The sequence below is a fragment of the Anser anser genome (genome assembly GCF_964211835.1).
Source record: "Anser anser genome assembly, chromosome: 3".
In the NCBI taxonomy this organism is placed as follows: Eukaryota; Metazoa; Chordata; class Aves; order Anseriformes; family Anatidae; genus Anser; species Anser anser.
Genome location: NC_139722.1, coordinates 37,394,719 through 37,409,594, shown reverse-complemented (window position 1 = coordinate 37,409,594; position 14,876 = coordinate 37,394,719). Strand labels below are relative to the sequence as shown.

Genomic DNA, 14,876 nt, shown 5'->3' with positions numbered 1-14,876 from the left:
GGAGGAATAAAGAATTTACAAGTGTTATGGCTGCAAATAAAAATTAAGACCCAAATTTTCAAACATGGCCATTGAATGTCCATGTGCTTACAGCAGGTTTTCAAAACCATTACACTTTTCATGCTCTCCAAAGGGAGCAATGCTTGTTAAATGATACCACTCTTTTTATAGCAGTCTTGTTCGGTAGCAGAAGGTGTAGCTTTTGTGCCTGTGATTGTAAATGCTGGAGAACAGATTTATCTGCAGTAAATTCTGTAAGCTTTCCCATAGAAGTTAAAATCTGAGAAGGGTCCTGACTGAGACTCCTTGATTCAGATGTCTTCATGTGGAGGTGTTGGAAACCCAGATATGTACCACATTTGTAGCAGCAATAAATCTACAAACTTGCAGTAGAATTTGATTCTTTTAAAGCCAAGTTTTAGTTAGGACTGATCCACAATATAATAAGACAGTGTGCCACTAGAACTTATCTGCAGGTGAGAAGCAAAGAAAAAGAAGGCAGTAGCGAGTGGACAGCAGGTTTTTCTGAAGGATCCCTATAAAAATCTTAATCTGATGCTAATGATACAATAAGAATTTAAAGGCATCTCAGGAATTCTAATTCAGATTAACGTAATGCAATAGTAAAAGTTACTTTAACAAAGTAACTTGTCAAGTGAAAAGATTTGCAAAAGCATTCTTGAGTGCTCAGGTTACTGCAGTGTAAATTTGGTTCCCAGGTACATTTGGTCTGGTTTTGGTCACAATAACTACGAATGTTAATCAGCACATGAAAACATAGCTGCTAGATTTGTTTTTACTTTGTACTTGAATCATTTTAAGAAATGGGGAAGAAGGGAGCAGGAGGAGGGATCTCTAATGAGGCCATTTAAGATCTGCATGGTTTTGCATCACCTATAACATCTGAATGTCTTTCAGAATTAGCAGGTTTTTGTTTGTTTGTTTTTTAATTTGAAATTATAACTCATTTCCCACATTCTATGAGATAAATGACTTTGTATGCTTGCTGGTCTTCTTTTATATCCTTCTATTTTAGTGTGAGTGTGTAGTAAATGTAAGTACAATAAATGTTACTTTTAGATATGCAATAGAAGTTTTATCTCTGGTCCTGGCAACTGTTTTCTGCTGAGCTGAAAATGCCATATCACATCACAGCAAAGGTGACAGTAGTGATACTGGTTTTGGAGACAGGAAATTTCTTAGGCCAACCTTATGAGATGATTTGCATGTTAAGACCTGGTCTTTAAACAAAGCTTGGATTCTTGTTGTGGAGCTGATGTGGAGAGAAGAGCCCTGGGAAAATGCATCCACACTGACATGAACTTTCCAGCTGACCCAGCTTGCTTTTGCTCTAAATCTTTCAAAGGTTGTTTCTCCAGTAAGATAATGAAGGAAGTATATGGTCATGCACTGCTAGAATTTAATCCAAACTAATATATGCAAATTAAGGGTGGATGCTTTTTATATGAAGTTCTACATACTGCTTTTTAGTGATTTCAGTTTGATATCTAAGAATGAAGTATGCCAGGAGGTTTCCCCATTGTCATGTAATGGATTGCAGGCAAGCTCTCAGTATAGCATATATTACTTGTGAGAAAACACTATATTTAAAGATAATGGCACAGCAGGGGGAAAAAAAAGATATTTCTGATTATTTTTCTTTTTCTTTCTGAAAAAGCTGGTATATCACTTCATCTTATAAATCTTATTGATAAACTCTCTGCTTTCTAAACACTGTAGAAAACATTCTCAGTGTCCTTATACTTCAGGCACTTTGTTCTGTATCCCACAGTGAACATTATCTTTTTAGGAAGGCATAGAAAAAAAATGCTTTCTTTTTCTGCTTATCATATAATACATTTGGTAACTGATCCTGAGGTTTTTTTTGTTGTTTTTTTTTTTTACCCTTCTCTTCTTTCACCTACCAAAAAATAACCACCCAAAGCCATGTGAACTCACCATGTTTCCTTGATTCCCTACTCAGTCATCTGAACACATGTAGTTTGTCTAGCAAGGTCACCAAATGTATTTGGTGTCATAATCACAACTTCAGAGACTGTCCTTGAGAACTGCAAATGAACACCCTTTCCAGGCCTGTTTCTGTCAGCTTAATATCCTTTTGAAATGACGTTTTTTATCCACATGAATATTCTTGCACCTGAGAGAGCACTGAGTTTACTTTTCCTTATATAACATACCAACATGTGCCAACTCCTGAGAAGGCAGTTTAATCTGAATCTTTGCTAGCCAGATGCACCTGCAATCTCAGAGACAAATTTTCCATTTGTGTGAATAGATAAATGCTTGTTTGAATCAGTAGAGAAGCACCTAATTTCACCATTTGATTCTAAGGATCTGGCAGAATCAGCATCTCACTTCTCTTAAGCATTAATTGTGTCATTTATTCACAAATCTAATCTTTCTTACCTTAGTTAGCCTTTTCCATTAAAGACAAATGCAGGCCATTTATTTCAACAATTTTATTTTATCCTCTTTTTTTTTTCTTTTTTTTTTCTGGTGTTAGTTCCAGATGAAATGTAAGAAAGGCATGTATAAGTGAGTTCTTCAAAAACTGGCACTGCATCAGGCAAATTAAGTGCATGAGCAAATGCAAAGTCCATAATTGACCTTTAAATGATGTCTCATAGCAAAAAAATGAACTATAGTCCTTGATAAATCCAAGTTTTAGTGATTCATTGTTTTATAAATAATAAATGGAGTAAAAATGAAAGAGAATGAGATGTTTAACAAATTTTCTCCTGACATTTGGAAAAAAAACCTCACAGAACCTGGAGAAATAAAACCTCTATCTTTGAAAAGGGAAATATGAGACTATCCAAATGTAGACATTTTCAAATAAACTGCATTGCTATTTATCATCTCAAAGGAATAACTTATCTCTTGCTCTTTTGACATGTACTTTTGACGGTGTGCTGTGTATATCAGTATTGGGAGTTTTCACAGAGTTATGCATGTGCAAAGCCTGCACCACAGGTTGTCATTCGTTCTAGAGGATATCAATAATATCCTCAATGAAGGTGAACGAGCTAATTATGGAGGAAGTTCTAATACAGTCAGCTGAACTTCTTCATGAAAATACTGCTCCTTTATAAGTGCTGTGGTCAACTCCTTAATAAGGGGCATAAATATATTTGGTTTTATTTAACTAGCTTAGACTAAAGATTACAAACATAATGATATATATATATAATCTCCCCTGATGCCTTTTTGACTGTAGTAGCTGAACATGGTAGAAATCAAAATCAACTAATCTTCAAAAAAGATCTGTGAAGTGGGCAATATGAGTGTTTAGCATGGAGCAAGAGAACAAAAAACACTGAAAATTTAAGTGTCATGCTCACAATCATGGACACTAGCATGCTTTGAAATCAAGCCTCAATCTTCATTAACAGACTGTACTGTTCCCCTACTGTCTTCTCTTAGAGACGTGACATAGTAAAGGTTTGTGGACTTGCTGTGTATTCAAAACGGCCCCAAGTTGCCAAGTTCATGTCGCCAAGATATCCATGTTTGAGTCTTCTGCCTTGCAAACCAACAGAAAGCATGAACAGGGATCCATATGAATAGAAACGGTTTTGGTGTAGGTATATCTGTTGCTCTGCTGGACTATAAATGGCAATTACTTTTCTGCGATCAGTGTTTCAGTTTCCCACTGACAGTAAAGATATACACAAGTAGCGAAGGTTATTTTGAGTACAAATGAGCAATTGCAGAGAGATTTTTCTTTACACCCTGCCACAGCTCAGTCACAGCATTAATTAGTTTCAGATGCTGAAAGGTTTTGAATTTTCTTCCAAAGGATCATGCTAATGACTTTTGAAATGGGAAATAGCTGTTATGTCCGTGGGAGTGAGCATTGCTCAAACAAAAAGCTAAGTTCTGACATGTTTTTTACCATTTTTAATTTGTCTCATTAGCAAGGTAACTAGACAAGGGAAACCCATATGCCTGGGGCTGTGACACAATCACTTTGCTTGTGTCCTTTAGCTATCAAAACTTGAAAGGGAAAGTGATAACAACCTTTGTTTGGTATTAAGTTCATTGTTATTTATCCTAGCAAGCTTCTCTGGTATTGACATCCTGGGTTAAAATCTTCATGAACATATTCATGAACATATTGTAAGTTATCACCATAATGTCCACGGGCTTTGAAATGCTCAAAGGAGTATTTCAAATGGAAATGTATTGATATCAAAGCTTCTTTCAAGCTTAATTTCTTCAGGAATTAGGTATAGCTGGCTATATGTTATAAACATGGAAGAACACTATTTTGTTGCCAAAAGTTACAAACAGCTTTACAGATTTTGGGATTTTCCTTATACACACAAATGATACAGGTAGCCTGTAAAATTAATTTAAAAATAATACCACAGGAAGAATTCCTATTGGATAATGAATATTATCAGAGTGAGAGAAATGGAAACTGGGAAAAAAAACAGGATAGAAATCAATCTTGGAAGCTTTCACAGCATTTTCTGTGGGCTTGCAGTGAAATCCCCTAGCAGGTATGGAGCTGTTATTATATTTACAAATCCACTTCCTTTGGACTTCTTGAATCTGCTTTAGGTCAGGGTTTACCTGTGCTGGGAACAAACTACAATATGTTGACTAGGAAAAAAAAAATCAAAGGTGGAGAGAAAATCTCCTCATAGTTGTAGATGGTTGGAAAGAGCTGTCTCCTGGCAACTTTCTGTGAAAGGGGCCTTTAGAGATGTTTCTACGACAGGGAGCTATAGATTAGCGGTCAGGATGCTGTGCAGGATGCAAATAGAGTAACTATCCTTGGAAGGAGCTCTGGATGCAGACTCACTGTAGTGGTACAAAGGCAAACTGGTCCAGGCACAAGGACTGGCTTGGTGTATACAACAGGGGTCATTCCATGGCCTCAGGAAACAAGGGATTCACCACGCTCTGAAATGACATTAGAAAATGTGGTGTTTTAGAGAATGGAAGAGTTCACTCTGTGACTTTCAAGACAGAGTTGTGGTGAGAGGAGATAAATGGAGAAATTGTAGCTCTGCAACAAACACCCTCCTCAGAGCCAGGATGTCACCTGGCACATCCAAACCTGTTTCACACAATAGGGCCATGGAATGCTTCTCTCTCAATGACTAGTGAAATTGCCATCTATAGCATGTCTCCCAGTTCTGTAGAGGCCCGTCAGGTATCCCATAACTCAGACTGCATCACATGGAGGATTGCAATGTATGAAACCTCTACGAGATTAATGTAAATATACCCAATGTGCAAACTAGGAAAGGAATGTAATAGAAAAAAAAATCATTACAGCTTTTCAGTATGGACACAGAAAACAACTAATTGAAAATGGACAGGAGCTAGTATAGTCAGAAAAAAAAAAAAAAAAAAGAAAGAACAAGAAAATTAAGCCAAAACATCAGGGCAAGACAGCAAAAGATTTCAGAAACATACAGGAATGGATAAGTATATCAGAAGGACACACTGGTTTTTATTAGAAATAAAGATGCTCTGAAGTAATGTTATGAACCAGTGACACTTTTATTTCTTTACAGGGCATTTGACGATTCTGTGTAATGTTACATATGAGAAAGAGAAGTCATTTTTCCCTCATGTTTTCTACAGATAAGACAGAAGACATACAGTGATCTCTTGTAGAGGTGCTACTGCTTATCCTGACTAGATTCAAAACAAGCCATCCCTGCTTAAGGAGACTGCATATCACTGGATATTTTAAGTGGCAAAGTGTGTACCCATCTCATGGGAGAAGGTAAATGTAACCTTTGTTTCTGTACAGGTTCATGGTCAACAAAAACTATTATTGCCATCATTAATTATTTTTTTTGACTGTGATTGCTATGCTGATTTGACATATTAATAGCAACTCAATGAGTAACCAGCTATAGACTCAGGCCTGGGAATACAGGTAAGCAAGTAATCATCATTAGAGGTTCATTTATTTATTTATTTATTTATTTTCTCCGATGTTATCAAGTTCTGGGAACTCAAGTCCTAAAAGTGTTGTTGGTCAAACTGGCAGGCAAGGGGGTTACTGGCTTTCAGCCATGGATGCTGGAGGGTTCCTAATGAGCAGATAATGATGGTATGGTGAAGGTTTCCAACTATGGAGAACTCCTGCTGATTTGGAAGTTCTCCTTGATGAACACCACATGTCTATACTGAAGTTTCTCTTCTATTTATCTTAAATTTCCTATGAAAGCCATTTCCATGTGCAGGGATAAAGAAGGTACATGCTTACAAAGCAAATCAAGCTATAGTACTTAGAAGCATGTTTATTCATCTGTGAATTTCACTGTTGAAATAGGGATTGTCAGACATTAGCTATATTTTATCACTACTCTCATGAATTCTAGGACTGAAAATGTTCAGAAGCAGATGATGCTAACAATAATTTCAACCCTCACGTCCCAAGAAGATTTATTCTTGTTTTTTTTTTTTTTTTTTTTTTTTTTATTAAGCTTATTCCAGCCTTTCAACAGCAAATTTCGGTGGCAATTCCAAATAACCAATTGAGAAGGAACAAACTTCACCAAGAATTTGATCCAAAGAAGAGGGCACCTATTTCAAGGACTGAGGAGAGATGAAGGTTCTTACCTCCAACACTGCAAACCTCAATACCTCTCAGTTGCAGCATAAAACTGGAGATGATTTGAATGTTGGCACCCTAGACTTTGACTTCCTACGCAGCTGAAATTTGTCTTCTGCTCTGCCCTGAACAACCTTCTTTGTGGTAATGGTAAACATTTAGCAGCTATCTCATGCCTGAAACCTATGTAGACATCGAACATGGGCAGCCTTCCTCTGTCTGCCGTGCTTGAAGGTGTTAATGCAGGAAGTGATGGGAATATGGCACACTTGCCCCAGGATGGTATCATGCTCAACGTGCAGCAGCAGTGGCCTTTGTCTTCATGCTGGTACCATGCTCCTGTAATGCAGCAGTCCAGTGGATGCATTGCTTGCTCAGTCTGCTTGTTGGATATCTTGTCTGATGAGTATGAGTACTGCAAGGCAAACCTATTTCATGAGAGGAAGCAAGCTTACCCTCTTCTACTAAGACTATCATTCTGCTTAAAAATAACTGGAGACTCATTTTAACATGCAGTCTATGAGATGCTCTTTAATTTCACCAGATGAGGAATAACCAGTTTATTAGCTCACATATGCATCATGGCTTGTAAAGTGTATTTCTCAGTATGGAAAATATCTCAGAGTGGTTCTTGAAAGCCAGAAGTGATTTTTCAGTTTTATGTCTGTTACTGGCCTATCTCTGCCATCTTTACAAACACACACACACACACACACACACACACACACACACGCTTGTTTAATAATCTTGAAAAATCTTGAAAAAAGCAGAAACTCTTACAGATATGCCCCTGGTCAATGCTATGTTCAGCTGCATAGGCTGATATGCATATCATATTCATATTCTCATTACACAGTGTTCTGCCTCTGAAAAGAGAGCAGACGTACAACCATCTGACTGATTAATGGTATGTAATTACATACAAAGTCATTGGAAACATGTACAGTGAACTATTCACAGACAGCATAATTTCCAAGCATCTTTTTGCTAGAAGAATTTACAAATAACCTCTGCTAAAAGTGCTAATTTCATAACTTATGTATGAAAGATTTGTAGATAGCAAGTGCAGGTGAAACTCACTGCAATAGTATTTATTGGGATTATTTAACTTGCTTTCAAGTATATTGGTGTACTTATATGTGTGAAAAGCACAAGGGATTTTATGAAGAAGGGAGAAGTAATTCAATGATTTGTTTCTATACACAAACAAACAAACACACTTAAAAATAAAAATCCCCATGCAAGTTTTAGAGGTAGAGTAGAGTAGAGCCTTTATATTCTCCAGAAGCTTCTTGAGGAATCAGTCCTGATTTACTGCACCTTGTAAGCATTTATAGGGGAGGTGAGAGATTATTTATTTATTTATTTATTTATTTATTTATTTATTTATTTTTCCCCTACTGGGGAAAGCTGAATGAGATTCCTGTGTGGTACTGCTCCAACAGTGTGCAGGAGAGCAATAGTTCACTGAAGCTGGGTAAGAAGTGGTCTTTGTGCCCAAGAGGTAAGACTGCACACTTCACCACCACTCTGGGCATCCCCCTGCTCTGAAGCACAAGCTTTGACCCAGAAATTATGAAAATCTGTCTCATAGCAATGTGGAGAATGATTTGCAGAGCCATTTATAAAAGCCAGAATAATTCAGTTGTGACCTCTTCATGTTCCCATAAAACTGTTTTTCCTTCAGCATCAGGAGATGAGTCAGCAGTAGTGATAACAAGAGTTAGAGAAAGACTGGAAAAAACGAGTGTCCCAAGTTTTTTGGCAGTGAAAAATTAAGCTTCAAAGTGATTTCTTCATGGAACATTTTTTTTCTCTCTCCAGGACACCAAATTGACAGACTATTAAAGAAAGAAGAAAAAGAGTGTGAGAGAGAGAAAAGGACTTGGATGATATTTCTCAGTGTCTGCCAATATCTAACATATTTTTGGAAAAGTTGCGTAACAACCTGCCAAGATAGCCCTGTTTAAACAGAGGTTAGTAATATTTTCTATATGTTGGTATGTTTGTGGTTTTTCAGAACTGACCCACAGGACCTCATTTTCAAGCAGTGTAGCAGGCTTTCTTCTTTGTTAAGCCTGTAAGTATCAGGAAATGAATGCAGCTTAACAGACCACGTGTCTACCCAGAAATTACCATCAGGTTGACATCAGGTCTGTCGTTCTTCTTGTAGGACACAATGGGTGATGAGAAACCTGGAATTTTCTCTTCCTTGGAGGAGAATCTTTGTCTCCAGTGATCAAGCATACAGATAGGGTACCAGGGAGCTTGCAGTATGAGGTGTTATGTTAGAAAACATTTAAACAAGGACTGGTGTAAACTTTGTTTTCTGTTTTGCATTGTTTTCAATGCAATTTCTTCACATTTTTTTTTAATCTGCTTTGTATAATAAATAAAAGTGATGCTGCATAAAGTTCTTATAAAATAGGATGAAAAATAACTGTTAGTATTGAGCTACTTTTGTTTTGATGGCCTTTGAATAACAGCTGTGAAGGAAAAGGCAAGGAAATACAGGAAAGGAAAAGGAAAAGAAATAAACTAAGTGATTTCCTTTTTTTTTCATGAAATGTGTTGTAGTGGAAGGGTCTTAGGACATGCCTGAAGGTAGGTAGCACTTGAACTGTGGTGCTGAGACTCTTAGGGGTCTAAATCTCTTTGTGGACTACCCCTGTATGATTTTAAACAAGACGCTCCAGAAATATCCTTGCCTGTATCCCTCATAGCTGGTGCTGAACTTGTGTCCTTTAGATATTAGAAAAATATAATGAGGCACTAGTGAGGCAAGCTGTATGCTGCTGCTTTTCCAGAATATGCCAGAGTGCATACTTGCAGGCAAGAAGCATGTATCTGGAGGTGTCAATCTTGTTTTGGGATTCACTATCTTTGAGGGTGCAAAATTGTCCGTTTTAAAGAGTCTCAAGAAAATGTTTATTGCTGTGACTCTAAAATGATGTTTATTGCAGTAATGAGTGTAGAAGAAGAAATGTGTTTCATGAGGTGTTTCCCAGGAACTTTGCCCTCAATGTTTGCTACTTGAAACTAGCAAGTGAAAAAAAAACACTTTTATCTTGTTTTATTGTTCTGTCTGGCACTGTTCTGTGCACGCTGTTTGAGAATCTGATTCTGCAGATCAGCAAAATCTTTTCCTTGATCCACCTCTCCTGATAGTCTTGAAGACGCCCATCAAATTAGCTGGGATTTGGATGAAGCCCTCTGAGAGCAGTATAACATTCCAGCTTTCTTCAACGTAGAGCTGTGAGAAATGTACCCTGCAAAACCTAAAACTTTTCAAGTGAGCTTAGGCTGAATATCAGATACAGGGAGGGATTTACTGTTGGGTGGAAATCACGTAAAACTCTACTTTTGACATATTTTTGACCTGAAACCTGGCAAAGTTCAGCTACTTTGACTGAAGTTACTTTGAGGCTATAAAGCCAAAAGTTAAAGAAAAACTAAGTAAATGCAAAGGCAGCATGAAGAGCTCAAAATTAACACAAACCTGCTTCAGCCTTCATGCTGGACTGAGCTGGGTGGTGCTTAGCCTCTCTGCTTCCAGATAAACACCAGGTATATCATTAAAACATTTCAATCTGTTGCAAGTGTAAGAACATTGTGGTAGTATAATATCAAGCCTGAAAATAATCAAGTCAGCATTTTATTCTCAAAAAAATAAAAAAACAGCAACAACAGCAAAACAACGCCACAGACTATGGGGAAGGGAGTGTCCCTGGGGATTTTCCCAAAGATTTGCTCAAAGGCTTTGTTTAGGATCTCAGCTGAGATAGAGTTTTTCTGGGTTATCTAACCTGAGGTGTTTATTGCTTGGTGATGCCTCCTCACCATCAGACCATCTCAGACTTTGGTGATGATGAGCAGCAACTTGGAAATAATCTTTTTTTGGAGTGTATTTATTTTGTCCCTATTAAAAAAATAATTTATTTGTTCTCATCTTATATTGCATTAGGAATGACTTCAAAAGATCAACATTCAGCAGCAAGTAGAAATAACAGCAGGATTTGCTTAGTTATTTTGCCCAGACAGAATTCAGTGGAAAACCACTATCAGATGGAGAAGAGGCTGTCTTGCATTTCCAGATGAGAATATTCTTGGGAGAAAAGAGCTTTTCTCCATAAACTGTTACTGCAGAGGATCAGACAAACATTTCCAGCTCTCTGAATAGTTCAAGTTCTGAGAGCTACAGTTCCAACCTTCAGGAAAGGAGTGTACACGTATGTGAATTCTCTCACATGAATGCACAAGAAAGCAAAGAAACTTTCTGAGCTGCTGAATCCTAACTTTTTTGTCAGCATGGGATTTTCTATCTGGAGAGAAAGAACATCTTATTCTCTCCCCTGCTGCTGCTTGCTGCTTATATTGCCTCCCTAATTGGAAGCTGCAGCATAGATGTGCAAAAGAGGATATATTTGAGCATACCTCAAGGGTGAGCTGTCTAACCAAGGAAACAATTTCATCCTGTCTGTTGTAAGAAGAGCCTGGCTCAACAGAACTCCTCTGTCATTGCAGAGCAGGGAAAAAGATGGCAAGGAGAAAAGACTGACAACAGTAACTGTAATACATGAATATTTATATTTTCTGTGTGCAGATTTTTGCAGTCTGCTAGAGAATTATTTGCCTTTAATTGAGATAGGTAAATAGGAGTTGCAGCCCTGTGCTTTTGCCACTGCTTTATACTAAACCATGCTTTTACCTCTGAAGAAGACAAAGAATTCCAGACTAGATCTTAGACTAGATCTCAGACTGCTTACGGCAGTGTGTGCTATGCTTTCCATCAGTTTCCATCACACACCTTGCATTTTGCATTCACAGGTGAATGAATGGAATTAGCAGTTTTCAAAGGCAAGTCTGACAAGGAATCACCTTTGTAGTGCTCTCTGCAGGGGAATCATGATGCATGGCCTCACCAAAGAGCTATCTATCTGGACATAAGTGGCACCTGCAGCCTAAGTAGTTGTGTTAGATCATGAATGTCACGGTGCTCCCAGAAGAATATGTCTAAACAAATAAATTATTAAGCGTGTTTCACTGCCAGGAATGGCACAGCTGCACCAGCACCATATTCCTATTGCAAATGGGGCACAGCTTTAATAAATACGAAGTTCTTAATCCAGCAAATGTTAATGTCAGAAATATTTCAGTTAAGGCCAATGGAGTTATTCAGGTGTTTAAAATTAAGCATATGCATATTTTCTATGTAATGTTTTGGAAGGGTTTAAGCATAAATGAACCAAGCCCCAGATGCCCTGTTTTTGTTGCTGACATTGTTTGGAAGTTGCGAGTAATATTCGTCATCAAAGACAAACAAACGGAGGATGACTCAGTCTCATCCTTCACTCAGAGGGGAAGAATCCAGAGGGAATTGGATTTCCCTGCTTAGAGAAATCCACGCAAAGGGAAAGGAATTCACATTTGTCTGAAACAGTGAAATGCGATCCTGTTAAAAACTGTTTTTCTGTAGTTATTCAAAACTGTAGGCCTGAGGTTTTTAGGTCAAATGCAGCTGATTTCTCTCTCACTGCAAAAAGGTAAAGGCAAGGCTCAATATTATTGTCAACTTTTGATTCCTGAAGAAACACAGTGATTCCAGTTTCACATGTGATCCTCCTCAAATGAGTGAAAAGTATTTTTCACATATCAGCAGTACATCAACCACAACTTTCTGTTACTTCAGCCAAGAGCAAGAGATAGATCCTTTGAAAAGTCCACAGTGAATAAGTGCAGATAAAATAACTTATTAGCACCACTGTCAAAACCACTGCTGTAATACTGACAGCTTTTTTTCATTACGTGCTTGGTGTCTTAGTTCTCATTACAAATGGTCAAATATATGAAAAAGAAATACACCGAGTGAACTAATTACTGAAAATCAGTAGATCTCATCAAATGCTCTCTTGGGTAAATGAATGTTGAAAGGTTCAAGTGCTGAGTTCACCAGAGTGTCTCAGAAATATCCTTCATTATTTTTTATTAACTAAATCTCTTACCTTGTCTGGTTAAAGCCCAGTTCATTTTGTTGTGTAAATGCATGAACAAAGCCTCATGGATGGTGACAAATTAGCCATAAGTGACCATACAAGTAGGAAAAGGCCATTAATCTGGCAGAATTTCAATGTCACTGTCAGCACAGGGAGTGGGAAAATTTAGCTGTAATTAAGACCAAAGATCTTCTGATCATTGTTAAATAACTATTAGAAGGTGCATAGCTCTGGACTGCTCTTGTAATACTGAAACACTACTTTTTCTAGGAAGTACCAGCAGTGAATGTTTTACCTTTTTTTTTTGCCTATTTACAAGAGCCCCTCCTCTGTTATTCAGAGTTTCCCTTAGCAGAGAAAGTAGCACCGCTGTTAGCACTCAGCACAGGAATTGCCAGGGGGATTCAGCAGGAAAGAAATGTTGGGCTCAGCTGGAGTGAGAGACTCAATACTGAACGAACTAAGAGAAACATGTTTTGGGAGGGGGGATGCTCACTTTTTTTTAATTGGACTGTCCCAGAAACTATGGACTTCTGGACAGCAGGGGGTAGGGAAAGAGGGCAATAGTCTGAAAGAAAACTTTTGATTCACTTTTCTGAACTGCATAGCTGCATGTAGCTTGTGGAAGAATAAGTTTTAACTGCAGAAAACTTGTGAAACAAGTCTGGATGAGGGGAGAGCTGAACACAGTGCTGACTTCAGTCATGTAAACCCTCACGGTGGGCTCCTATTTTCAGTACAGAAGCTAATTCAGGGACATTCTTCATAAACAGCACCTTGAGAAAGAGGATTCAAAGAAAAGTTAAGAAATGAAATATTCAGACAGAACTCAGTACAAAACTTGCCAGTAAAGTAACATATTGGAAATATACTGGACTCTTATTCTTGGTTTTCCTCGGGGTGGTATTAATGCAGTAACAAAACCGATGAGGCTGAATGCTTGATTTAAAAAGGTTGGGCCTTCAAGGCTGGATTTATTGCCCGGTGAGGCTTTGCAGGCTGGTCTTCCCAGGCGCAGCAGCTCCTGGGTTGGGAACGCCGAGATGAGAGCCCTGGAGTGTGGAGTCGTCCAACTGCGGCTGAACATAAGGTCACAACCAGGAACATATGAGATGAATAAATCTTTATTGGGCAGGGCTGCAAAGCATTAGGTAATGGGGCCAGTGACAAAAAAAGAACTTTTTCTGAATTGCACTGAAGAATGCTCATCAGAACAGGAGTTCAGGCCTCTGACTAGGGGCAAAACTCACATTTTTGGTGCTGATAGGAAAAAGGGAAGAAAAATCTAGCAAGAGATCTCTTCTGCTTGTGTAGGTGCATGCACTGTACACATCTGTAATGTTTTAGTTTGTAAAAGTTCATGGCAAAGTCTATAGTTCAAACTGGATGGACAATGCTAACCCAACCCTTTTCAATTCTTTTCCATTTCCCATCACCATATCTGTCTTCTGCCCTTCTCCCACCTTCTTTCTCACCTACAAATAGAAAATCAGAGCTGGAAAAAAAAAAAAAAAAACAACAAAAAAACATCCCACCCATTATATTTCTGGGGAAATGTTTCAGTGCTTGCTTCCACCCTGAGTGGGGATAGAAAGCTGAAATACCTCTTCTCCCCTTCCCCATGGGAAAAAAGAGTTCTGAAAACTCTTTGTTCAGAACGAATGAAACACTTCATTGTGAATCATTTTGGAATTCATCTTATTCATCTTCACTTTTGTATTGAATTGGATTGTTCCCAGGGGAGATGAACACGCAGCTGGGGGGCTTGCTGTGTGAAACCTGAGCATATATTCAGTTCAGATAATCTAAGATCCTGTGGGCTCGATCCAAATTTGAGGTCCTCCTTCAATTCATGTATTGAGACATACACCATGAGCTATTTTCTCCCAGCCAGGCAAGGACTGACCTCCTGCATGGGAGGAGAGCTTCTAAGAGGTGGTGAGACCTTGAGGAAAAGGCAAGAAAAAAAAAGGTCAGAGTGAATCATCCTGCAAACTGGTTTCAGACTGTTGATCTGTTATATTGGTCTGTATTGTGACTGCTGCTCTACCAGGGATAGGGACTCAACCAGAAGGACTCCAGGTGCTTTGTGTAAGTGCCTGTGGCAGGCTGTGAGTTGCTTTGCCTCTGCCTGGTCCTCCTTATGTCATTGCCTGGTCCACCTTGGTCCAATCCCCAGTTCCAGGCTGTTTGTACTGTATCTGAACAACCCACTTAGACCTGGGAGGACCACATCCTCCCTTTATCCTTCAGTTGTGGCCTCTCCTGTTCTGGCCATA

General features: G+C 38.4%; 1 protein-coding gene across 29 annotated transcripts in view; it reads right to left on the bottom strand.

The window, feature by feature from the left end:
• Positions 1–14,876, bottom strand: part of LOC310897646 (uncharacterized protein) — a 98,586-nt gene that overhangs the window by 20,984 nt on the left and 62,726 nt on the right. For 16 of the 29 annotated variants that reach the window (XR_014582436.1, XR_014582440.1, XR_014582441.1 and 13 more), the window contains one exon: positions 6,435–7,019. The exons of 2 other annotated variants lie outside the window; for them this stretch is intronic. Coding sequence is in view for 8 of the 27 variants with exons in the window: in XM_083831483.1 (XP_083687609.1) it covers positions 6,979–7,019 (41 nt within the window). In the remaining 19 variants the exon portion in view is untranslated. 11 more of the 29 variants (XR_014582435.1, XR_014582437.1, XR_014582438.1 and 8 more) reach the window with 6 other exon arrangements.